This window comes from Lissotriton helveticus, chromosome 6, assembly GCF_964261635.1.
Source record: "Lissotriton helveticus chromosome 6, aLisHel1.1, whole genome shotgun sequence".
NCBI lineage: Eukaryota > Metazoa > Chordata > Amphibia > Caudata > Salamandridae > Lissotriton > Lissotriton helveticus.
The window spans coordinates 881,634,349-881,661,354 of NC_136067.1; the positions used below are offsets into that span (position 1 = coordinate 881,634,349).

Here is a 27,006-nt window from a genome sequence, read left to right on the forward strand (position 1 = left end):
ATAAGATGGAGCACACTGGTTATTAATGTATACCTATCTTTCCTTTCACCTTTCCCCATTCTCCCTAGTAAGCAGTTCTAGTTAGGACAAAACTTTCCATAGGGAAAGTGTTTTTTTATTTTGCCCATAACTTTGGCGCTGCTTGATTAATCTTCACGTTTATTTTTTAAACTTTCACTTTTTGGTTCAGCTGCTGTGTTTCGGGGTGATCTGTCAAGCGGAGGCCGAGAAAAAAGGGGGGGGTCCCAAAACGCATTTTCCCCATGTTATGTCTATGGGGATTTTTCATTTTTTGAACACCACTACAGCCCAAACCGCTCAACGGAATTACAGTAAATTTGGCAGAAAGCTAAATGTTGGTGCAGAAATCATGCTTTTTGTGATTTAGTGTAAATCCGTTCTGTAGTTTCAGAGATATTTAAGTTGAAAAAATTTAGATATCTGGGAGCCCAAAATCCTACTGAAACCCTAGGGAAATTTGATTGGCTGCCAACACTTCAACCAGGAAGTGTTAGCAGCCATCTTGGGACTCGGTTGAACCAAGTCCCACAAGTTTTTTTGTTTTGTTTTTTAGGAAAGAGGGCAGTGTAGAAACACATTGACCCCCTAGGTCTCCTGAGGGAGGGCCAGAAAATGCATCCGTCAGCCCCGGGGATCACCCCTTCCCAGAGCAAATACAAACAAAGGAGGGGGGGCCAAGCTGCCACCTTTTTGGAGCCATAGATGACCCTGTGGACCGCCACCCCCGGGTCGGGTCCAGCAATGTCCCGGGAGCCCACCTCCGGGACATTGCAGTTTTCTATGGCTTGGTGGGAGCACCATTGTCGCCAAGCCATAGCAAACCCTGCTCCGCTTCGTACAAGTGAACGCATGTAAAAATGTTCCAAGTTTCCGCATTTTTAAAGAAATTTTCTTTACACATGCAATTTCTAAATGTTGTTTTTTTATTAATATAAAAAGTGTCTCATCCAGGCCCTTGACTTTTTAAATCCAGGAAATGAATTTCGTAGTGGTGGTAACTAAATGGCATGAATGTCTCAAGGGTTTATTCAGCCATTCACAGAAGCCTTGCAGTTCCTCATCTGTACCATGACAAATTAGGAATATATTGTTAGTATATCTGATCCAGAGTAAAATCTCTTGTATATAGCGATTGTTATTATAAATCCATTCCTCCTCTTATTCCGCTATGAAGAAAGTATCCATATTGGGAGCAAATGCGCGCAACCAATTGCCGTTCCTGTGATTTGGGTGAAAAATGTCTTGTCAAACTTAAAATAAATCCAGTTCAGGCATACCTTGGCTAACTTTAAAATAAAGTCTCTGGCACTGTGTGCATTCTCTCCCTTTTATCCAGATGTAGTTCAATAATTTCTAATGTTATATTCTGCGAAATATTTGTATAAAGTGCATCTACATCAGTTGTAACATATAAATTCTCTTCGGAATTGAATAGCCATTCCTCTGTCTTCACAATTGTGTCAATGCTGGCACTGGTGAATGAGGGCACTTTATGGATTAATTGTTTTAAGAAGTAATCCATAGGTTTTGAGGGTGGTTGCAATACTGATTTGCTTCCGGAAACAGTAGGATTTCCTGCAGGGTAATAGGGATCTTTATAATTTAAGGTATAGGGTGTATACCACTGGAATCGGTGATGGCTATACCAACAAACCCCCCCTTTTTTTTTTTGACTCTCCATCACTCTTGCAGACTGTCTATATGAATTAGCCTCACTATGTATTAGCCTTGTGCATGATCCTCTGAGTGCTGACCTACCTTACCCGCCCCTCGATTTGCTCCTGCCTCTCCTGTAGCACTTTTGTGTGGCATCACAACTTATGCGTCCTTCGTTTGTCCTCCACTCCCCCACATAGCCTCTGTTTACCAATTTTATATGTTTAGAGAGATTACAAATAGTAGAAATAAGACCATGTGGTTCGGATTAATAGAACTCTGTTCCCCAAGTAGTGTGGGTTGACAGTAGAATTATCACATCCCCAGCCTTGGCCAACATTGGTGTAGATGTTGCTTTCTTATTTACTAATCGTGCCTTGCCGAAGGGCAGGGGAAGCGTGTGCCCTGTTCCCTGCCGCCTTGCTCAAGAGTGGGGGAAAGGGTTTAGAATGTAATTTCCGCTGTTTTGCCGAAGGGCAAGAATAGTCTATACCCCACTCGCCATTCCTAAAAAAATTTTTTTTTAAAGCACAGCCCTACAAAGAAAAGCAGGCCATGTGCCATCTGAATATCAGTTGCTACTTTGCTAACATTTACATTGGGAGCCATTACATCTCAGTAAGTACATCGGGAGTACCTTTGGATTGTGATATGCTACATTGAGGGAGCCTTTGCATTGCAGTTATATTGGTAAGTTTTATTTGTAAAAATAAGTTTTAATTTAAAAAAGTATTATTTTAATTTGTTTAAATATAAAATCTTTCATTTAAAAAATATAATTTAAATATTTATTTTATTTAATATAAATTCATTTTATATTACCCATCCCTGTAACCTTAAACACCCTTACTACATCCGAAACTCTACTCCTCCCTAAATCTTATTCCGCTATGAAGAAAGTATCCATATTGGGAGCAAATGCGCGCAACCAATTGCCGTTCCTGTGATTTGGGTGAAAAATGTCTTGTCAAACTTAAAATAAATCCAGTTCAGGCATACCTTGGCTAACTTTAAAATAAAGTCTCTGGCACTGTGTGCATTCTCTCCCTTTTATCCAGATGTAGTTCAATAATTTCTAATGTTATATTCTGCGAAATATTTGTATAAAGTGCATCTACATCAGTTGTAACATATAAATTCTCTTCGGAATTGAATAGCCATTCCTCTGTCTTCACAATTGTGTCAATGCTGGCACTGGTGAATGAGGGCACTTTATGGATTAATTGTTTTAAGAAGTAATCCATAGGTTTTGAGGGTGGTTGCAATACTGATTTGCTTCCGGAAACAGTAGGATTTCCTGCAGGGTAATAGGGATCTTTATAATTTAAGGTATAGGGTGTATACCACTGGAATCGGTGATGGCTATACCAACAAACCCCCCCTTTTTTTTTTTGACTCTCCATCACTCTTGCAGACTGTCTATATGAATTAGCCTCACTATGTATTAGCCTTGTGCATGATCCTCTGAGTGCTGACCTACCTTACCCGCCCCTCGATTTGCTCCTGCCTCTCCTGTAGCACTTTTGTGTGGCATCACAACTTATGCGTCCTTCGTTTGTCCTCCACTCCCCCACATAGCCTCTGTTTACCAATTTTATATGTTTAGAGAGATTACAAATAGTAGAAATAAGACCATGTGGTTCGGATTAATAGAACTCTGTTCCCCAAGTAGTGTGGGTTGACAGTAGAATTATCACATCCCCAGCCTTGGCCAACATTGGTGTAGATGTTGCTTTCTTATTTACTAATCGTGCCTTGCCGAAGGGCAGGGGAAGCGTGTGCCCTGTTCCCTGCCGCCTTGCTCAAGAGTGGGGGAAAGGGTTTAGAATGTAATTTCCGCTGTTTTGCCGAAGGGCAAGAATAGTCTATACCCCACTCGCCATTCCTAAAAAAATTTTTTTTTAAAGCACAGCCCTACAAAGAAAAGCAGGCCATGTGCCATCTGAATATCAGTTGCTACTTTGCTAACATTTACATTGGGAGCCATTACATCTCAGTAAGTACATCGGGAGTACCTTTGGATTGTGATATGCTACATTGAGGGAGCCTTTGCATTGCAGTTATATTGGTAAGTTTTATTTGTAAAAATAAGTTTTAATTTAAAAAAGTATTATTTTAATTTGTTTAAATATAAAATCTTTCATTTAAAAAATATAATTTAAATATTTATTTTATTTAATATAAATTCATTTTATATTACCCATCCCTGTAACCTTAAACACCCTTACTACATCCGAAACTCTACTCCTCCCTAAATCTTAAACACCCCTTACTTCCCTTATATACTACCCATCTCAGAACACTTTACTACCCTTAACCTCTACCCATCCCTGCACCCTACAGTTACCTTGCTCTTCTTCAACTTTACCCTTACCTGATCCCTAAAAATTCTTATTACTGCTAACCTCTACCTTTTTCTGAATTATAAAAACCCAGTATTCCAAAACCACTGATAACTCATTAAGCAACCTTAACTCACTTTAAACTCTTTAAACTGTAATATATATCATACCTGCCAACTTGCAAAATCACTTCACCGTGTGAGGAGTGGGCGGGGCCTTGTAGGTGGTGGAGCCTAGTGCCGAGAGCTGTCTGAGAAGCACTCTGCCCCTCACCAAGTCCTCTTCCTGTCCTAAAATGAGCTGGAAATCTACTGTTTACAGTGGTTTTCAGCTCGTTCTCCCTGCCACCGTGTGATTTAGGTTCCTCACTGTTTGACCGCGTGAAGGGAACCGAAATCGTGACACAGGGTAACACCAAGTGAGTTGGGAGGTATGATTGATATATATATTTTGAAAAAAACGAAGGTTAAATTGATGTTATATTTAGGTTCTGGATCACAAAAGCTGATGTTTTAAAACCAAAAAAAAAAAGCTATTGAAATTCACCAGTTATTATTTATTGAACTACCTATAACTTGTACCCCTGCCATACAGTGTTAAATGACATCTGTGTGGGTTTTTCGAACATTGCTTTTTTGTATAATTTCAACAATTAAATATAAAGTTGTCAACTAAAATCTTATTATTATTGATCATTCTCAGTCGTCAGGCAGGGAATCCCTTGTAACCTTAATCGGCAGTAAACTGTGTTAAAATGCCATTGACCTCAGCAATAGTGTTTGTTTAGTAGCCCATCCACCTCATTTGAAGCAACCTGAACCTCAACCAATGGGGTGAAAGTGCCAGCACTCTTAATCTTCCAAGATGCCACCATAGCTCAGATTCCTACTGCACGTCTTGTTTTTGAGGGCAGTAGGAAGAGCATGAAGAGCTCTGCTTTAACCTCTGAGTGGCCTCATCCTTGCATTTTATTTCTGGTGTGCCTTGGCTCTGAAAGAGCTGTACTTTCAGCTCTCACAGTATTGTAAAAAAATGTTATGGAAATTACTCTTTCCAGTCCAGGGGAACCCTGCCTCTACCAACTGTCATCAGGGCTGACAGAGAGAAAACAAATCTCTATTCAAATCCTGTTCTATCTGTGGTCAGAGGAAAATCTACACTGTTGACCCTCATGGGCAATGTATTTTATTGGCTTTATCCAGCACACAAGCTTTCACGCTTTGATACTGTAAAGGACAGAGAGAGAAGGTTGGCCCTCTATGTATTGTAAAAGAAAAAAAATACCCCCTGTCTAATGGGGATGCACCTCCTCTGGGGATGAATCCATGAAAAGTGCTCCTCCAAACTTTCTCACTACGCTGGCGCAAAAGGAAACCTATAGAAATGCTGAGCTGGACTTGGCATTCAAAAGCACCTGCACCCACTTCCACACTGAAAAAGACTTGAGCTTCCTTAGAAAAGAGCTCCAGACTTGATGGACACCGCCCATATAGCACAGGACTCGTCAGCATCCAAGAACATACCATCGTTGATGACCAAATCTTTGTTAGCGTTGATACTGTTGATGACCAGACCCCTGTAGTTAACAGCATCATCTTTGACGTAGAGTTTATCGTCATCAACCATCGATGACGACAGCAGCTTCATTGTCAAGATCATCATAGATGACACCAAGAATCTCCTTGATACCCACGACACAGTTGATAATGACCCCAATGACAGTTCTTTTCAATGGAAGTCACTTTTTCGCCTATCCAAGTGACAGCAAGCCTTCCCACACATTCTAGATTCTAAGTTGGAGGGTGAACTTAGCGACCACGATATTTCAGAGACTGCTGATAGTCCTACACAGATGTCCGCTAAGTCCCAGAATTAGAGGGAAACTCCATGGATAAGGAGGACTCTTGTCAGGGCTATGGATACCAACCACAGACTTATGTGACTGATCATCCTCATTAAACCTAAACCCGTTCTCATGGCTATGCACTACCTGGAATGTTTGTGGTACCTATGGTATTTTTGATAACATTGCCACAGATGCTGAACACCTTACAAAGACTAAAATCTTTCCAGCATGCTGGGCAGCCCATGCCTGCCCCTCCCCTGCTGCCACAAATTCCCACCACCAGCAACGCCTTCCATTGCCTCCTGTAGATCACCTTCCAAATACTGTAACATCAAAGGTAGTTCCTGCCATCTCCTAAGAATATGGGAAATGATGACTTTTCTAATTCACTCCATTTAGATGTAGTGAGAGAGTGCAAATTACCTAATGATGAAGCTTGGCAGATTTGGAATGATTACATCATACCTAAGGAAGGTGACAAGTCGCCCTTCCAACCGGATTCACCTCTAGATAACATGGCCCGTTTCCATGCACTGATTGAGGGAACGGCTAAGAAATTCAGTTTTCCATAGATCATGGTGGAGCAACATGCTTCCTATATGATTTCAAGGAGCCGCCACGTAAAGCAATTAAGTCAATACCTATACTAGGTTTTGCTTGGTCAGAAGGTCTAAGATTGATGAAAATGCAATCCACTGTGTCAGCAGTGGTGTCCCAATTGTAGAATTGCATAACTCCAGATGCAGCACTGGCCTGCCTCACAGGCCATCTAAAGCCGGGCTGTGTCATAGCATTTGTAGCTCAGCATAGATCCAAGAACCCAGTCACTCCTTCGTCTGCACCCCCTGACTTGGACAGAAAACACATTCATATTATGGACCGTAGAGATGGGTCCATGGGGATTACATCCCGCAAGGCAGAAAATGCCTTAGTAATTCTAGGCAATTGTGATTGCCAAATGTGGCATGACACCTCGTCAATAATTGACCTCATTCTGGAGGATAAGAGGGGCATGGCTAGAGCCACAACTTCAGTAGCCATCTCTGGTGTGACAATTGATCTTTCCTACGTAGCATTTCACCAATTGCAGGAGAGACTGTTTTAAGAAATCAAGTTTGGCTGCTTCCGCCCAGAAGTCCAAGCAAAAACTGTAGACATGCAGATTGATGTAATCACCCTCGTTAGTAAGCATGTTGAATATTAAAACAATTGGTTCTTTCGGTGCTTCTGATTTCTTCACATTTATTTCATTTCATTATACATTTTGTGTTCATACTTCATAACGATAGGTTGCTCAGAACACCATTACGAATTGGTTCACAAAGAGAGGAATCCAAACCATCTAAAGAGTTTGTTCATATACTTTATAAATTGTAATTCATTTATAAGTCAAGCTGTCCATTTCATAAAGTGATACATGAAGTGAAAGTTTTGTGACAATTAGTGCTCAGTGAATTTTGTGCCATACAATATATATACAGTGCAGGTTCGGTGCTTCAAGGGGAGGTTTAGGTGACGGGAAGCGTGACCAATATTTATACAGTTCTTCAGAGTATCCTGTACACCACACTAGTCAGTTTAGGTACAGAGTCCGTTTGAAAATATGGTCCACTAGTTTGAATTGTCGACGTTTCGACACTACTTTCGCGCTTTTGTAGCCTCTGCTCGGGTCTTCCTCAGGACTGGTGAATGGGAATGCGGGGAGGCCGTGACAGCCTCCAAATAAGCCCAGCCGGGCTTTCCTTTGGAGTTGATTAGTTCGCAGATAGTCAAACCAGAATACCACGATTCCTTGTGTGCCGGGTTCTGAAGTAGATTAGTAAGAGTACTAGAAGAATATTAAGAGCAATTTCTACTTTTATGGCGCCCTCCAGTATTATGGAAACTTAACACTGTACTGGCTCAACTGATTCTGCTCCCTTCAAGGCACACCTAAAGTTCATCTCTTGGAAGACGGCGCTTCTCCTAGCGCTTACAGCGGCAAGAAAGAGAAGGAAAAAATGCAGGCATTCACTTTCAAAGAACGCTTTCTCCGATTCCCAAGGAACAAAGTTATCTTGCAAACCAACTAAAAATTCATACCTAAAAAAAAGTTTAGACGGACTTCCTGTGAATGAACCTGTCCTACTATGCTCATTTTTCCGAAATCACACAATGGCCGCAGAAAGAACAATGCAGTCTTTATAGGTATGCAGATGCATTAGGTTCTATTTAGACCAAACAAAGGACATCCAATCATCAGACCAACTGTTTGTGTCTTTCGGCCAGCCAGGAAGGGGTTGCCCCCTATCCATACAGGGGATAACACATTGGCTCTCAGCCTTCGTCACCCTCTTTCACAGCAGACCCAAGCGTCCACTTCAGGGAAGAGTGAGGGCACATTACAGCGGTATCATGGCTATGGCTGCTGCACTGTATGCTGGTGCACCCTTGCAAGACTTCTGCCATGCAGTTACCAAGCACACGTTCACGAAGCACTACTGTCCCGACGTGAACGTAGAAGCAGACTCTGCAGTGGGACAGGTAGTCCTCTGTAACCTGTTTTAGTGCGAGAAAGCCTGCTTCCAGCTTTCTTAAAAACTAATATATTTATGTATTGCTCACTATTCTGTTTCAAGCATGTGAATATATGAAAGATCCAGTTCTAGAGAAGAAATTAGTTATTTACCTGTAACTCCAGTTCTCTAGCGTTGGTATCCTTCATGTATTCATGTGCATCCATCCCTCCTTCCCAGTCAGATGCTGATTTAATATATACTCTTCTCACACTTGTGCTATGAAATATGGGGAAGGGGGAGAGCTGACACTTCGCCTTATTGGCTGAAGTTCGGGATATTTTCAATGATGTGGATGTTCTACTAAATAAACACTGTTATTTGAGCATATGGCTTGGTCTAACACGGTTTATCCAGTATTAGGGGTGTCTTTCATAGATTCACATGCCTGAATCCTTCCCCGTCGTCGGAATGGAGTCCCCGGTACATAAATAAAGTAATTTCCCAAAGACGTATAGATAAATAGGCCTAAAGTCCTCAAAGGCCTCACATTAGTAACATCCGTGTCATTTTGTAGAAAGGACCAAACTCTAGAAAAGCGCCAATCAGCCGTCACCTCCCTCTAGAACCCTCCTGGAAGGAGCCTCAGTCCCTCAGATTTTCTACCGCACGTTGTGCTAAGGGAGTCTCCTCTGAGCTCTGCTCAGTTTTTTCTTCACAACTGGTTTCCAGTGTTTTTATTCTATTCCATCTGTGATTGCTAAATATCCTCATGGCTGAGACACCAAAAAAGGGTCTTTTTACGTCCTGTGGTTCCTGTGGAAAGAAAAGGCTGCATAAAGATGACCAGCATCAAGACTGTCTGTATTGCCTGTATCCAGACCATTCTTCCAAGGACTGCAAGGTATGTCGTACCTTTTCCTCTAAAACCCTCAAAGATTGTGAGGGACGCCTCTTAATCTGGTTCCAGAGGGTAAAAGACCGGGACCACCTGGAATCTTCTGAGGAAAGTGAAGGTTCTTCAGTCTCTTCCAAGCCTTCACTAAAGAGACCATGGGTGGCTTCTCCTAACCCTACGGTACAAACTCCTCAAAAGAAGGCGTCAAAAAAGTCTTCAGAGGTTCTCTCCAAGGCTACTTCTGCGAAGGTTTCCTCTCAGGAAGTTCCCACCTTCAAAAAGCCTACTTCGACTCCGTCGACGACTGTATCGTCGACGACGTCTTCATCGTCGAGGAGAGCTTTGTCTACTGCATTGTATGTGACAACATCGACGACTACTGTTTGTACGTCAATGGCATCGTCGTCATTGTCCTCGTCGACGACTACGACCCCATCGTCGACGGCGGGTAAGACTGTGTCGTCGACGATAAACATCAAGAAGACACCATCGACGTCAAAGCACTAGTCGACGCTGCACTCGCTGACGACGGAATCGGCGGCGACCTCGACGGCGAAGTCAACATAGTCGACACCATCGACAAAATTGTCGTCGCCGAAGACGCCGTCGACTAAGTCTCCAGTGATGTCAGCGCAGTCGACTACGGCCCCGTCGACGATGAATCCTCCGGCTACGACGCTTCAACGTCGACGACCACACCGTCGACGGGCTCATCGGCAATGATAGATTCAGGTCTGCAAAGCACATATGTGCACCTAAAAATTACAAAAAAGGTGCTGACGCCGGCTTTAACATCGCCAAGCAGAGTCCAACCACTGCCTCCAGCATGTCTTCTTCAAGAGGAAGATTCAGATGAAGGGAACATGTTTCAGAATGCGACAAGCCCTTCGGAGCTTCATGTCAAATGTCAGAGTTCGGACGACGAAGAGGATCAGGAGGAAGAATATCAACCACCTCCACCTTCAATGGTTTGCCTTCCATCCTTTTTAGTTTCGGACTTGCGGTACCTCATACAAGACTACAAACGGAGGTTTCCAGAGTCTCCTGCACCTCAACCGTCCGCAGTATCTCCTTCACCAAGACCACGGCCTCCACCTTTGAGAGTACAGCGGGAGCGGGTTGATCTACCACATCCTCCGTCCACTGATGAAGAGGAGGAAGAAGACCAACAGGAGGAGGGAGCACTACAAGACACTCAATCTAACCACGATGACTGGGATGACTCTGTCATTCCCTCTCCCGCTTCTCTAGTAACTGCACCCGCAGATTCACCACCCGGTGACATTGGAGGGTTCCACAATGTAGTTGAGAGGGCCGCTTCAAAATTCCAATGGTCTCTCAACAGCAAGACTGCTTCTTATATGATTTTAAGGAGCCTCTTAAAAAATCAGTAAGATCAATACCCATAATTGAATACCTGTGGGAGCAGGGTATTTAGATCATGCAGAACTGATCTTCGGTACCTCCGGTGGTACCTCGCTTGGATAAGAAGTATAGGGCGCCCGATACTGCACCCGCTTGTTTGATAGGACACCCCAAGCCGGATTCGGTTGTTACACAGGCGGCCCAGAAGAAGTCCAGAAATCCTTCTGCCCCGTTATCGGCTCCTCCAGATAAGGAAGGCTGAAGATTAGACAACATTGGGAAGCGGTTCTCATCAGTGCCGGCATTGACAGTGAAGGCGGCCAATGCTTTAGCGCTTTTGGGGTGTTACAATAGACAGCTATGGGCGGATATAGCCCCATATCTATCGGACCTACCTAACGAATCAAAAGAGGAGGCAAAGAAAATATTGCTAGAGGGTGAAGCCTCGGCGGCAGAGATAATAGACTGTGCGATGGATATCGCGACAACAGGATTTCGCCAGCTGGCTGGGGCGGCAGTCTTGTGACAACAAGGTTGGTTAAGGGCAACCTCCTTTCGTCCGGAGATACAAACGAAAATTCTGGATATGCCCTATGATGGCCAATTTCTCTTCGGTCCACAGATTGATGAAGCGCTGCAGAGTATAAAAAAAGGACACGGACACTGCTAGAGCATTGGGTACTCTCCAGTACAAAAGTCAGTCCTTTCGTGGGTCTAGAAGTAGAGGACAGTCCTCTTATAGAGGGGACTACCAATACCGGTCATCATATTCTTCAGGCCAGAATCAGTCCTAGTATCAACAGCGCCAGCAGCATAGCCAGCAATCCTCTTATGGCAAGGCGTCCTTTCGTGGTAAAGGCCAATGAAAAAACAACGGACGTAGACAATGACCTTTTACTTCAGCCAGTCTCAGATTCATTTCCATCATCAAAAATTGGAGGAAAGATTTCCCATTTCATAAAAAATTGGAAGCAAATTACCACGGACCGTTGGGTTCTACAATTGGTTCAATTCAGCCATTCTCTGGAATTTATACATATACCTCCCCAGAAACCTCCCCGACCTATGCTTCACAAAAATCTACGTCTGCTTCTCCGAGAGGTCTCTCTTATGCTCCAGAAAGGGGCAATAGAGAAAGTCTCTCTGTCTCAGCGAAGGAAACTATTTTATTCCCGCTTCTTTCTAGTTCAGAAAAAAGAGAAGAAGTGGAGACCAATTTCGGACCTCAGAGCCCTCAACAAATTCCTGAAGAAGCAGTCGTTTCGCATGGTAACAATCCAGGAGGTCTTGCAACTTCTGGATGGGGAAGATTACATGTCGTCCCTGGACCTTCAGGACGCTTACTTCCACATCCCGATTCACAAAAATCACAAAAAATATTTAAGATTTGCGGTGGCAGGCAGACACTTTCAATTTCGCATCCTGCCCTTCGGACTCAAGTCTGCAGCTCGGATCTTTACAAAGTGTCTCTCCCCAGTAGCTGCATATCTCAGACAGCACCATCATCAAGTCTTTCCATATCCGGACGACTGGCTGATCAAGGCTCCATCTTTACAAGACGCGTCCAGGTCTTCCAACGCCTGTCTGCAGCTTTTCAATCGTTTAGGACTCACGCTCAATTGGGAGAAATCAGTCCTTCTACCTTCTCAGCGCATCAACTTCCTAGGCGCTACCCTCGACACACAACTGAGAAAAGCCGTCCCAACTAAGGAGAGGAAGGACAAGCTTTTGACATTGGCTTTTCTCGTGGCTTCAAAGAGGACCTTAACGGTCCGCCTTTTCAAATCCCTTCTTGGATTGATGTCATCATGTATCCTATTAGTTCCTCACTGCCGTCTGCGGATGCGCCCCCTCCAGGAGGCGCTCTCAAAACAATGGGTCCAATGCACAGGGTCGTTTGACGATCTAATAAAAGTGGTTCCTCATGGTCAAGGCTCTGCATTGGTGGATGTCTTTTCAGAACCTTTCTCAAGGCTTATCATTCCTGCTTCCAGCTGCGCCGCATATCATCACAACAGACGCCTCCTTGGAAGTTTGGGGAGCTTTCCTCCAGGAACTGCAGTTAAGTGGAAAGTGGTCCCCCTTCGAAAAAGGGCTCCATATCAATCTCCTCGAACTGCGGGTGGTCTTCCTTGCACTTCAAGCCTTTCTCCCAAGAATCAAAAATTCCCTGGTGCTCGACCTTACAGACAACACTACGGCGATGCACTACCTCAAACAGGGGGGACTCGCTCTCTCACACTCTCTCAAGAGTCTCAGAGAATCTGGAACTGATTAATCAGACACAATATATCTCTTCGGGCGGAGTACGTTCCGGGCATGGACAATGTGCTCGCCGACTCACTAAGCAGGCAGAGGACAACGTCTCACGAGTGGGAACTGGATCAAGGGATCCTCAACCATACCAGGCTTGTTCCGAGTGTGGTTTGTTATGCTTCATGACGCTTGTGAAAGTCCTTTTATTTTGCTTTTTTATATTAATGGGGTCCTGGGGGGACGGAAACAACACTAGTCAGAGCTAGACCCATGGGACGGAATGTATGCTATATGAATCTCTCTGCTGGATTTATGTGTTTAAGTTTTGTTTCTGATAAAAAACAAAAAAGTGGTGCAGATAACCTTTCTGTGTTCAATGCAGACCATTACCTGTTTTCATTATTCGATATGCTTCATCGGGACGCCGTCCGACCTCAGGGATGTGGACTAAATGGCTGTGTCTTATATTCTGACCCGTATACTGTCTTTCGCCTTATGCGCTTGTGGTACATTTGTTTTTCCTGACAACCACCACAATAAAAAAAAAGAAAAGGGATCCTCAACCAAGTCTTCTCTCAATGGGGCACTCCTCGGATCGACCTGTTCGCCACAAGATCCAACGCCAGATGCCCACACTTTGCAAGATGGCATCCCCAGAGATGGTCTCTAGGGAATGCATTTTCAATCGCATGGTGCAACGTCTTTGCGTACGCCTTTCCACCATTTCCAATGATTCCCAGAGTCCTCAGGAAATTGAAAACGGAGCCTTGTACGCTCATTCTGATAGCCCCAACTTGGCCACGCCAACTTTGGTTCACGAAACTCCACCGTCTGTCTCTGGAGCCGCCAATACGATTGAGACAGTTTCCGTCTCTCCTCACGATGAACAACCAGCAAGTCCAGCATCCAAATCTGGCTTCTCTCAAATTAGCCGCTTGGCTCCTGAGTTCAGAGCACTTGAGAATTTGAATATTCCGCCAGACTGTAGAGGACATCCTGGCTCGAGCACGAGCGGATAGTACCAATAAAACACACTCTTTGAAATGGAAGAGGTTTTGCATCTGGTGTAAGGATCAAGGAATACATCCTTTCTCTTCCACTCCGGAACAAATATTGCCTTATCTTCTCCATCTGGCAAATTCAGGCCTTGCTCATGCTTCCGTCAGGGTCCACTTGGCGACGATATCCCGTTACATAAGATCTCCTGCTGGCCCTTCTCTTTGGTCTCACAGATTGATCAAACCGTTTTTGAAAGGACTCTACAGGACTTTTCCCCCTGTGAAGATTTTGCCTCCTACTCCTTAATCAGCTAATGAAGCATCCCTTTGAGCCGGTACACAGGGCTGTCCTGAAATACCTCTCTTGGAAGACAGCCCTCCTGCTTGCACTCCCCTCTGCAAGACGGGTGAGTGAGCTTTAAGCCTTCTCAATACAGGAACCCTTTCTGCAATTTAAACAAGACAGGGTAATTTTACGGACAAATCCAAAATGTATTCCAAAAGTCCCGTCGGACTTCCATCTCACTGAACCTGTGGTCTTGCGTTTTTTTCCCAACTCCCAGTACTGCAGCGTAAAGGACATTCCACTCTCTAGATCTTAAACGCTGCCTGACATTTTATATTGAAAAGACAAAATCCTTCCGAAAGTCACAGCAGCTATTTGTGGCTTACAGTACGCCCAGGAGGGGCCTTCCATTCACCAAACAAAGTATCTCTTGCTGGATTTCTGCAACTATTTCATTTTGTCATGAACAGGCTGGGCAGCCCCTGCAATCTAAAGTGCGAGCCACTCTACCAGGGCAATATCTACTTCCATAGCGCTTTTTGCAGGAGTGCCGGTCATAGACCTTTGCAGAGCGTCAACATGGAAGTCGCACACATACCTTCACTAGGCATTACTGCCTGGATACAGAACTCATGAAGGATGCTGTGGTGGGACATGCAGTACTTCATCATCTGTTTCAGTAGAGGTGAGCCCTCTTTTCATACCTCCATCCTTCTCATGTATGCACATTTCTCTATTGTATAATTTGATGGTATTTCTTGCTTGCAACTGTATGTTTCTATTAGTCGGTTGATATGTTATCTAATGACTTGCATACCCTATACCATCCAAAATGTGCTTTGTTCATTGCTTGCTACTCTGATTCTGGCGTGTGAATCTATGAAAGACACCCCTAATACTGGATAAGAAATGCGTTACTTACCTGTAAATGCAGTTATCCAGTATTGGTGTCTTTCATAGATTCACATACAACCCTCCCGCCTCCCCTGGAAGGGCTCACCTACTTCTCTCAGTAATACGCCTACTTACCATTGTGCGTACGAAAATCTGAGGGACTGAGGCTCCTTCCAGGAGGGTTCTAGAAGGAGGTGACGGCTGATTGGCTCTTCTCTAGAGTTTGGTCCTTTCTACATAAGGACATGGCTATGTTACTAATGTGAGGCCTTTAGGCCTATTTATCTATATGTCTATGGGACATTACTTTATTTATGTACCGGGGACTCCCATTCCGTCGACGGTGAATGATTCAGGCATGTGAATCTTTGAAAGACACCAATACTGGATAACTGCAGTTACAGGTAAGTATCGCATTTCTTACTGCTAATTATGATTACCAGGGTTTTCCAGCCTGATGACAGAGAATGATTCAAGCGTGTAACTATACGAAAGCTACTAATGCTGGAGAACTGGATTTATAGGGAAGGAACTAATTTAATATGTTCCTATGAAACAGTATTTTGCGTGATATACTCACCAGTGGAAAAGTGGCCTCCATTAATTATGCATTTGAGGTTTGCTGAGAAACCCGTTACATTTTTTTTGTGGTGTTGATGAGATGTAACTTTAAACTACTGTATGCACACAAATGGCTTCTTTTAATTTAGCTCAATTCTTTCTTTCCCCATCAGGGAGGCAAAGAGCATGGTGTTCCAATTCTGATCTCAGAAATTCATCCTGGTCAACCTGCTGATCGATGTGGCGGGCTGCATGTTGGAGATGCCATATTAGCCGTGAATGGAATAAACTTAAGAGATGCTAAACACAAAGAAGCAGTTACCATTCTTTCACAGCAGGTACTTTCTACCACAAAAGCATCCCATTTTTTTTAGTTTCAATTTAGGTTATATTTTTGGTTAACAGTGAGGAAGTTTGCTTGTCTTCCTAAATAGATATGTTCTCATTTTTCTTTCAGCGCTAAACTCTGAAAAGCCTGTACCTAAGTACGAATATGCTTGTTTATATTGTCATATTTTACTGGATTTAGTAGGCCTGGACAAAGTTTTTGTCTCGTCAGCATAATCTTGTTTAATTTATAGCGTTTTATGTTACGTTTGTTAAGCCCAAATTTTCAAAATTATGCTTTTATTCCACAATGTGTAATTATGTTCTTTTGAGTAAAAAGTCTGTTGTGGGAAAACAGGTTCAACATGGACAAATAGAACATGAGTGGCTGTTCACAGCATTTATGTGTTTTTGCTGTATCTTTTTAGAGCTATAAGCGTTTGGATGCAAGGACGCATTTCACACTAAAATATAGAACTAAATGCCAGAGTTGGATTTTATGTAATTATTTTTTTTTTATTGCATAATTATGCAAAAGAAAATTGCTCTAATTTCGCACACAATTATTTTTCATTAAGTCACTGGAGTATTTTTTGCTCTTTTTTTAACATAGATATCTTTTTCCTCTTTGCTGTCTCTCTCTTTCTCTCTCCCTTTCTTTTCTCCTGGAGGACAACTAGGATTACAGGTAAGTAAGTAACTTTTCCTTCTATTTCTTTCAGTTGTGCTTTAGTTGCAAGCATTACATTCGAGGAATCTGAGAATATTTGATTTCCAGGTTTAGTCTCTAAAGAAAGCCAAGTATACGGAGTCTTCGATGTCTGAGCCCTGAGACTGTTCAGATGAATTTTTCTTAGAATCTTGTGTTTTAGACATTGAGTTCAGATAGACCATCGTCATGAAAGCTTTTGATGTGTGGAGTTTAGTCTGGGTGTTCAGCCAGAGCGTTTCCAATATTGGTTGGCATACCTATAATAGTTGTTGGACAGGGGGCGTTTGGGGGTGAGCGGGTGGTAAATCTGATGTTAGGGTGCTACTACTTTTGCTAGATGCCATGACAAATACCTCGTAAATAAACCTAATTCCATTTCTTTCTTTATACCTCTTACAGCCCCCACCTTCTTCATCATTTACTTATGCCCATGTCTGTTCTATTATTTCATAGTTCCCAAATAAGTAGTAATCTATGTTCCGATATGTGTCTGTCCATGTCAAGAATTTTCTATGGGTAGCCATTAAGGGGTGCTCAGTTTTCCGTCTTCTATGTCCCAAGTGTACCAGGATGACAAATGCCAACATGTTGCATCTCTTGGTGTGCATCAGGCATCGGATGTGTGGTTTATCACACATTTTTACTTGTGTTTCTTTCTGCTCATTTCTCATCTTTCAAATATCCAGTCTGAATCTGGAAAATTCTGCAAGCAATAGCTCCCCATTGTGGCCAGATGGTGCTATGAACACAGTAATGGCTCTTATCATCCCGAATATGACGTCATTTTCCTTAATAAAGTGCTGCCTGGCATGCTGACATCCGTTCCTGTTTTTCAGTGCCTAGATGATACAGGTCCTGAGCTCATCTTTGGTCTTTTCTGATGATTCCTTATGTTTGTTTTGTGATGTCAGCTGGCCTTAGATCCAGTGTCACTTATAAGGTGTCAGGGTTCAAATCTAGGTACAAGTCTCCATTTCCATCCACCTTGACATCTACATATGGTGTTTGAAGCCAGAGCAGGATCGTTCCCTCTGTGGGTCTATGAATCGGCCGGCCATGGGAAAGCGGAGGGCCAAGGTGTTCCTGGCTAGGGCCGTTAAGGTAAATTCCCAGATCTTCCTGGGAGCACGTCGCATTTCTCCTTGAGCAAAGGGTCCTGCTTTTGGGACTGGTTAGAAAGTCGGTAGCACTTTTCCCTCAACCCAGCTTAGTCTTCAGAGCTGATTCCTGTCCTAAACAAGCTTCTAACAGAGTTCTCAGATCTCCGGTGGAGGTCTTTCATCTGATGATGTTGGACCACTTCATGGCTCTCACTTCTCCCCACAGGCCCCCTCAGCCTCACTGTGTGTAGCATGTCTCATTTAACAGGATTAGCCTCAACGCCTTGAGGCTGTGCTACTTCAGACTCCATCCTCGTGGCTGCTGCCTGGGGTCCTTGCCACCCTGCTGTTGAGTCAGACCTGCTAAACCTTGAAGGCGCTGTCATTACCATTTACAGCGTTGGCAGCACCTTTTGCAGCGTTGCATCCTGTTTTGTACCACCTGCTCCCTTCTAAGACCGAGGAGGTTCTCATTTCTGCTAAAAAGAAGGTCCAGGCATCCCTTGAAGATCAATTCTTGAATTAACCCCTACCTGGGGCCAAGTGAGATGTCAGTTTGATGAAGCTTTAAGCTCCGATGTGGATGCCACGGAAATGCCAGTCTTATAGTTACAGTGCACCAAAGGTGGTGACTCTGAGGTGGATAACCTCTTCCATTAACATTATACAAATTCTGTCTGTTTTGGCATCTGGCATGCCAGCGGCCTTAGCACACCCCCTGAAGAGGACATGCTAAACACTTTGAGTACTCCCTCAGAATAAGTTTGCTCATTCACTGCTATGGTGCAGAAAGCTGCAGTAACGCTTTAGTTGTCACTGCCCATTACTGGATCTGACTGTACTCCTATGACTGACTTCCATGACTCCCAAGATTCCACTGCCTTTAAACAAGGATATGCATGAACCTATATTAGCTGCCTGAGAGAAGCTCTGTTTAGGGCCTGGAGGGCCACCACCATATCACACACTCCCCCAGGCTTGTGCCAGCCAGTGTACAATTTGTCTATCCACATCTCTCCAGAAAGCCTGATAGTTGAGGTGTCTTCAGTGAAGAGGAATACCAGTGCTTTCCCTACCACCCTGCTGGACTGTGATCCAAATGCCTGGATTCCATGGAACATAAGTTCTTTTGTATCGGGAGTCTTGCCCTCTGTAAAGCAAATGCCACATGCCTCTTGGAAAATATATCCTTGCTCTTTGGAAGATGACCAGTTTGGCTACCATTAGCCTTCCTGAACAGTTGTCTGGGAATAGCTTATTGCCAGCAACAAAAACGAAAGCATGCCTGAATGTGCTCTCCAGTCTTCTCTGTAGACATTCAGACAGCCTCCATGGGGCTGGAGAAAGATTATTTATGGGGAAGGCAGATTACTTCTTAGAGCTTGTTGAACGAAGCATGGACTTGGTGTACTTTTGGGACTAGACTCCCCAGGCCGATGGTTCCACCAGCAATATTAGTTTTTTTAGGGTTCAGCCTTCAAGACTGTTATAGCTGGTTTAGCAATGCAGACACTGCAGCAGTTCCTTTTACTTCAATGGGAGGAGACTCCAGGTGTAGACCACAAGTCCCCTACCGCTGCTTCTGCTTCTGTAGCTACAAAAACCATTTTAATGCACCCTTTTCTCCCCATCAGCTTTTGTTTCTTGGGCCAGTGGAAAATTGTACCACAGGTCAGTGGGAGCTCGAGGTGAACTTCAAGGGTTTTGTCCTTCCCTTCCTGACAGGTCCTCTGAAGGTCACCCTTCAAACCAAAATTGCTTTCCTGACCATGCCTAGATTTTGGACGTCTAGGTTCTTTCTCTGCTTCAGAATGGTGCCATAGAAGTAGAAGTTGAAGTTGGAAGGATTTTGTATAGCGCTCTACTACCACACGGTTTCTTGGCGCTGTAGAGAGAAACTAAAACTGAGGGAGAAGGGAAGTAAGAATTAAAGAATGTAAGCAGAGGAAAAGAGATGGGGTTTCAAAGCAACCCGAAAATCCAGATAAGAAGGAATAGATCTGATTGTTAGGGGAAGTGAGTTCCAAAAGAGGGGGGCAAGTGTCGAAAATGTGGAGCCACCCGATTTCTTCTTACAAAATCGGGGGACTAGAAGAAGAAACTGTGTGGAAGACCGCAGATGTCTAGCCGGGACATATGCAGTGATCTTTGATCTAATAAAGGCAGGAGCGGTGCCAGCTAATGACATGTAGGTCAGGCAACCCAACTTAAAGAGTGAGCGCTCCTTTATAGGGAGCCAATGAAGAGTTTTAAGTAGAGGGGTGGTGTGACTAGATTTGGGGAGCCTAAAAATGAGGCGCGCTGCCTGGTTTTGTATAAGCTGCAGCCGGCGACATTCATAGGCTGGAATGCCCACATATAGGGCATTACCATAATCTAGTCGGGAAAGAATCATTGCCGAAATCACGAGTTTGAGAGCATCAGCCGAGAAGTAGTGTGAGACTTTCCGGATAATTCTGAGGGAAAGGAAACAAGAGGAGACTACTGCGCTTATCTGGGGACGTAGCGAGAGGTCTTGGCTGACCTTGATGCCCAGGGTTCTGACAGAAACAGAGGGAGACGGGGGGAACCAAGGATGGGGGTCCAGAAAACAGGGGACCAAGGGTTGGAGGGACCACCGATCAGAACCAGTTCCGTTTTATTGGGGTTCAATTTAAGATGATTGAGGTTCATCCAATTAGAGATGAAAGTAAGAGTGGAATGAACCCTGGAAACTGAATCGGAAGAGGGGGAGAGTTTGAAAATAAGCTGGAGGTCATCGGCGTAATTAAACGCCGTGACCTCCATATCCTGTAAAGCAACAATCAGAGGATATATGTAAAGGTTAAACAAAAGAGGGGAAAGGGACGAACCTTGGGGTACCCCACAGGCGACAGGGCGGGTAGGTGCAAGAAAATCCTCCAACCTAACAGCCTGAGTTCGGCCTGTTAAAAAAGAGGTGAGCCAGGACAAGGCTGTCCCCCGTAGGCCGGCACCCCTGACACGGTCGAGTAGGATGGAGTGATCGACCGTGTCAAAGGCCGCAGATAGATCGAGTAGGACTAAGGCCTGGGGGGAGTTGGTGTCAGCACCACGTCTGAGCTCATCAACCACTGAGAGGACCACCGTTTCCGTCAAGTGTACCGGACGGAAGCCAGCCTGGTGGTCAGCCAGGAGGTGATGAGCTTCAACATAGGTAGAGAGCGAGGAGGTGATGTGACTTTCTAAGATCTTGCTCAGAAGTGGAAGGAGCGAGATAGGTCGAAAGTTGGAGGAAACAGTAGGGTCGGCACCAGGTTTCTTTATGATGGGGATGACCGTGGCTGATTTTAAAAGCATCAGGTACAATTCCTGAAGTGATAGAAGTGTTAAGTAGAGTGATAGGAGGGACTGGGCAGCAAGAGAAGAGCTCCCTCAAGACATGTGCTGGGCAGAAGTCAGCGGGAGAACCTGTCTTAACTTTGCCCAGGAGAATGCAGAACGCTTCTTCTGAAATCAGCGGAAATTGGTCAAGAGAGGAAGGGGACGGAGGGAGTGAAGGACAAACAAACAGAGGGGGTGCTGAAGGAATATTTTGTTTTATGAGAGTGATTTTCTCAATGAAATAATCATTGAGAGTGTTACAGAGGGATTGGGAAGGGATGGGTCTGGACACCACTCTATTAGAATCAGCCAGCTCATGTACTATTGAAAAAATCTCTTTGGATTTATTTTGATTTGCTGCCTGATTGATTTTTTGAGAGAAATACTCTAGCTTGGCGGTGAGTATTGCTTTTTTGTAGGCCCGTAGGAGGATCAAATAGGACATCTTGAGGTCAGGGCAGTATCTACAGCGCCAATGGCGCTCAGCCTGTCGCAATGGCAGCTTCTGGTTTTTCAGGGCATTGGTGAACCACCTATTTGTGTCGTGGGGACGACGTGTTCTAATAAGTCCGAGTGGGGCGACAGGGTTACAGAAGTAAGGAGGAATCTACTCTTGATATTTCCCGTTCCACAGAAAGGACATACTGTTTCTGGATTTGAGGATTCTAAACCTTTTCCTCAAGCAGGTCAAGTTCAAAATACTCCCCTTGTGCCAACTTGGCCAGTTACTTCAGCGAGATGTGTAGTGAAACTGAAGGCTTTGAGCAGACGCCCACTGTTCACATGCTTCGTTCTTGCCAACCTTGTCCTAAAAACTAAAACCACTTTCCTCCCCTAGGTGGATACAGCTTCGTTTGGGCCAATCTACCACTTTCCCCAACTTTATCTCCCACCTCAACCAACCAAAGAGTAGGAGAGTTTGCAATGGCTGTGCTACAGGTTTGTGATTAGTTGTTATCTAGTCTGCACCAATGAGATCAGGTCTTCATAAGATACACAGGCAGTAAGGTGATCGGGTATACAGGCTGCAAAAAGGGCAAGTTGGTCCAGATGAGGACTTTGCCTTTCTTGATACTGGTGTAAATTAAAATGTGGTACGCTCTCTTGAAGTAACCACCTGAGGGAACCCAGGCCAATTCCACCCGGGCAAACTCTTTCACTGCAGCCTTAATCAGAGGTGTACCAATTAGTGAGATTTGCAGAGCGTAGACATGGGCTTACCTTAACAGTTTTGCCAAATACTACTGGTTGGAATCGCATATAAGAAAAGATGCCCATTTTGGTCACTTGGTCCTCCAGGATTTCCTCATCTGACCTTTCCTTCAGGTCCTCCCCTGGATGTGGGTACTACTTTGAAATCTGCTCTGGAGGTGAGGAATGTGTAAAGCAGGCAGATAGAGTATCCACCAGAAAGACTTTTACAAAGTTTCCCTCCTTATTCATTGGCTGTTCAAGTGTTATTCACATTTTGCTTGAGACCATCACAGCATGCTGCTTGGGGCAAAGGCTCAGCCTATTTCTTAATCGGCTTTCTTGCCTTGTGAATGACGCCATTTCATCTCATCACATGCACAGCTACCTTAAACAATGTACACTTCTGTTCCTCTCGGTTGTGCCTGTGTACCTGAGCCTCTCCTTTATATTTCTGGGGTAGAGTTCTTTTTGCATGTTGCATTTGTTTTCAAAAAAGATTTGAAAAAAAGCTCTTTCCAAGGCCGGACCTATTGGCTTTGCCAATGCTTGTTACTGGTAGAAGAATGAGAACACTGGGTTGTATGGGAGTTTTGCTGTTCCCCACACAATCTGGAACTTTCTACCACAAAATTGTGAGGAAATATTTTTTAACCATGGTTTGACCTATGCAGGGAATTCTGGATAAGAAAAAGTGGTGTCATTTTCGCACGCCACGCCACCCATGACTCCTCGGTGTCTAGTGTTCAGAAATGTCTATGGTTGGTAGGTTTCGGAAAACGTCCCTAGTGAGCACCGGGCCAACTCATCAGGAGTTTTTTAGTACTCTGAAGTTATCTGGCACCTGCAGGCTCCAATAAACAAACCCAGTACAACGAAGAAAGAATTTGTCCCCAATCAGGGTAACAAATAAAACCTGAGAAAAAAACACAACTGGTGTGTGCTGTTCCTTTATTGACATGTGTATAGGGCCGTGAAAGAGTGAAATTACATTTTACCCACCCAAGTTGGTGTTACACACTACCTTTGTTCTTGCAAATGTGGTGGCCGCTTTTCTTATGGGATACTAGGTTATGTTACCATCTTTCTTTCCTCCCCACACCCTTCTAAGGAGGAAGAAAGACTACAAATGTGAGACCCTAGGGCTTCTTCTTATTCTATATTGACAGGAAGAGGACTGTCAGGCTGGATGGCAAACCTTTATGTAGGCTTTGCTAGTGTCCTGAAGGGTAAGGGTATGAACAAGTGCATAATTTCTCTGAGTCATTCTTTGAATTGATATCTGCTACACATTGGCTAAGGAGGTACTGCCTGAAAGTACTCTCGCCTCTACCATTGGGCGCCATGGAGTCATCCACAGAGTTGTCAGGAGTGTTCCACTGACTGAAATATGTCAGCTGCAACCTTGTCTCGCTTCCCATGTTTGCTAAACAGTACTATTTCCTTCTGTTTGGAATCTTTTTGGGACTTGTTTGTAAGTGAAGAATCTGCTGGAAGAGGGATTCATCCGAAGAATAAGTTACTTACTGTCAGTCATGCCTGTTCTTAGTGGATAATTGATCTTCTTGCACATTCTTCACTGCCCTCCCTAATACCCTCCTGTGGTAGCTTTCTTGCCTAATAAGTTTAATACGGTTTCTATTTGTTTTTGGGCGATCTGTCATGATTTAGCTCCTCTTCCTAAGATCTCAGTTGGGTGTGAATTATAGTGAAGGGTCTGACTCCAGGCAGATCCATACGTGTGGGCCAGTATTACCATCTGTAGGGTGGTCAGAGCTGTGACTGGAATAGTGGGAGACTAACTACCTGGTGATGCTAAATATCTATTGCTTGGAGAGTTTTCTGGATTCAATCTAGAGCCTGAGAATTGTAAAGTAAGAAATCTGCAGGAAGACCCACCAGAAAGAGTTGCTGAAGATAAGTAGCTTGTTGCATTAGCTCATGCTCTGTCTGTGCAAAGTCTGACTACACCTTTTCCTAGCCATAGAAGGAAGACATCGCCTTCTACCTTCTGCAGCCAACAAGGATAGTGTTAAGTTCCCGGAAGCAGGCTCGCACGTCTCTGGATACATTGTAGTACTCTTCTTTATTAAGTTTCAAGTAGCAGAGACCCCAGTCACATCCTGCAGTCAACTGGGTCAGAATGCACCTGACCAGTAATTCCATTTTAGCAACCATCGCTACTTTTCAGAATATAGTATCATCCCATAACTATAGAACACCAAAAACCTCCCTCACCCAATATTACACTTAAGAATAAAAGATGAAATATAACAATATTACATAATGATAATATTCACAGTAAGAATATAGGCCCAGTTATAAAACAAAGCAAATGTTTTCAAATGCAATCTTGTAGCCGAAGCAGCACCCTCTTGATGCGTTGTGGTCTTGCCACTCTGTTTTCCACTGGTTTTGCACCACGAGGACATGGAGACTCTCCTCCACTGGATGATGTTTAGCCACCCTGTTGAGGTTCGAGATTCTATGATTACACAATTTCACTGCATTATTAAACAAGGCTGACTGAACTTTGAGATTTTACCTTCCTTTCTTGGAGATTTTTTGTTATCCAATCTCCAACGTGCACACTTGTTCTTTTTACTGCTATCCTCTCATCATAAAGTTCTTTTCTTCTCACTATTTTCTCTTTCCTTCACATTGCCTATTTGATTTTGAACCTCCGCTCTTTTCTAATTCACCCACCCCAGAACTCACTCAATATTGGAAATCCTTCTGCTGAATAAGTAAGGAAGGTGTTACACCCATTGAAGTGTGTGCAGTGAGACGATATCCGCACACCTTTTTCCTAAGTCACACTCCCAAATCACACCACTCAATAAAGCTTGTTGCAAACTTTCATTCAATACTTTTAGAAAACATTCCACAACACCATTGCTTTCCAGATGGAACAGCTCTGCTTATTAGTGCTGTATGCCTCTTGTCCTCCAGAAATCCTCCACCATACCAGAAGTAAGCTACCCTCCATTTTCCGTAAGAAGCATAGAAGGAAAACACTCCCTTTCAAATAACTCCTACAGATAATTTAGCAGCACCCCAGATTCCACAGAGTTCACACTCTTAATTTCTGGCCAACGTGAGAACATGTCAGTGCACACAAGGACATAACTACCTCTCCTTTTGATCTTGAAAGGACCAAAGATGTCCAATACAATAATCACCCATGGGCCAGAGGGTTTTTCACTCAAAACCATGGGATGTGTCCTGTATTTCAACGCATTATCAATGCACGCACTCTATGCAATTCCTCACCTCTCTCTAGATCATCAAGTCCATTGCTGGCCACCAATAGCTCTGTCTGACCATCTCTCTGGATTTGGATATACCCATGTGACTGGCATGTGCATTATCCTCCAATTTCTTCCTCAAATTGCTGGGGGTGTATCAGTTTGATCCCTCATCAACAATCAATCAATCAATCACAACCAAATCATCAGTCACACTACCACACCAGCCAACAGACATCATCCCAGTGACCTTCTGCAACATCACGTCTTTCATTAATTCTTTCCTCCACTCTCCTTCCAGTATAATCCCATTGGTAGTTAGACATTCACTTCCTCTTCACCACCAAAGAAATCTCCCTCCTCCGGAACCTAATCCTTAGTATCACACATCTTTGAAAAATAGTCTGCAAGTAGATTTTTGGCACTAGGTACGTATGATAATGCAAATTCCTGGAGGGCAAAACTCACTTGCGAATCCTATAGACACCAAAGCCACACTCTTCTTTGCGAAAACTTTCATGGGAGGCTAGTGATCTGTCTTAATCTGAGAAAGTGTTGGCCCCTGAGGGATTTCTTTAACTTTCTCACCACCCAGAAGACTCACAACACCTCTTTCTTGATCACAGCGTAGGTGAGCTCCGCTCCTCTAAACCCTCCTAATAAAAACAATATGGTCCTGTCCTGTCCCTTTGATCTTTGCATAAGGATAGCTTCCAAACCCTTTGAGCTGGTGTCAGCCATCCTGTAGGTTTCCTCCTTGGGCTAAAAGCTTCCTAAATTTGGAGCCTTATCTAAACAAGATTTTACACTTTCAAACTCCCTCTCAGACAACTGACATCAGACTAACTCTCTGCCTTTCGTCAACAAGCTTCTCATACACTCAGCTTTTGTCAGCAAACTGTGGCACAAACTTATCAAACTCCACCATGTGAAGAAATTTTAACTGCTTCTCCTTATTCTGAGGCGAACGCAGATTTTTAATGGCTTCCACCAATCCAGTTTCAGATGTAATCCCAGAATCTGTAACCAAGTAACCTAAATATTCAATTTCAGTCAAATTGAACTTAATTTGTTCTTATTTCAATGTAAATCCACTATCTTGCAATCATGCCAGAACCTCCAGTAATCTACCATTGTACACATCAAGATGAGCCACGAACACCAACACATCATCCTGGTAGATCTTCACACTTTCAATCCCCTTAAGAATCATCTCTATTGACCTCTGGAACACTGAGACAGCAGATATTATCCCAAAGGGTATCCTAAAAAAATGTGAAGGTGCCAAAGGGTGTAATAAAGGTAGTCAATTTTTGAGATGAGGGATGCAACTGGTGGTGTGCCGAAGTGAGAAGTGTTTGGCACCATTAAGAGAACACAACATTATGTTGATGTTTTGCAGTGGTTAGTGATCAGCGACAACATCTTTGTTGAGTTCTCGAAGGTCCACACAATGCCTGGCATCACC

At 43.8% G+C, this 27,006-nt stretch overlaps 1 protein-coding gene across 2 annotated transcripts in view; it reads left to right on the forward strand.

Annotated features, from left to right (window-relative positions):
* Window positions 1-27,006, forward strand: part of GOPC (golgi associated PDZ and coiled-coil motif containing) — a 194,006-nt gene that overhangs the window by 134,043 nt on the left and 32,957 nt on the right. For both annotated transcript variants that reach the window (XM_078648484.1, XM_078648485.1), the window contains exon 6: window positions 15,792-15,956. In XM_078648484.1, the coding sequence (XP_078504610.1) occupies window positions 15,792-15,956 (165 nt within the window). The remainder of the gene's footprint in view (window positions 1-15,791; window positions 15,957-27,006) is intronic.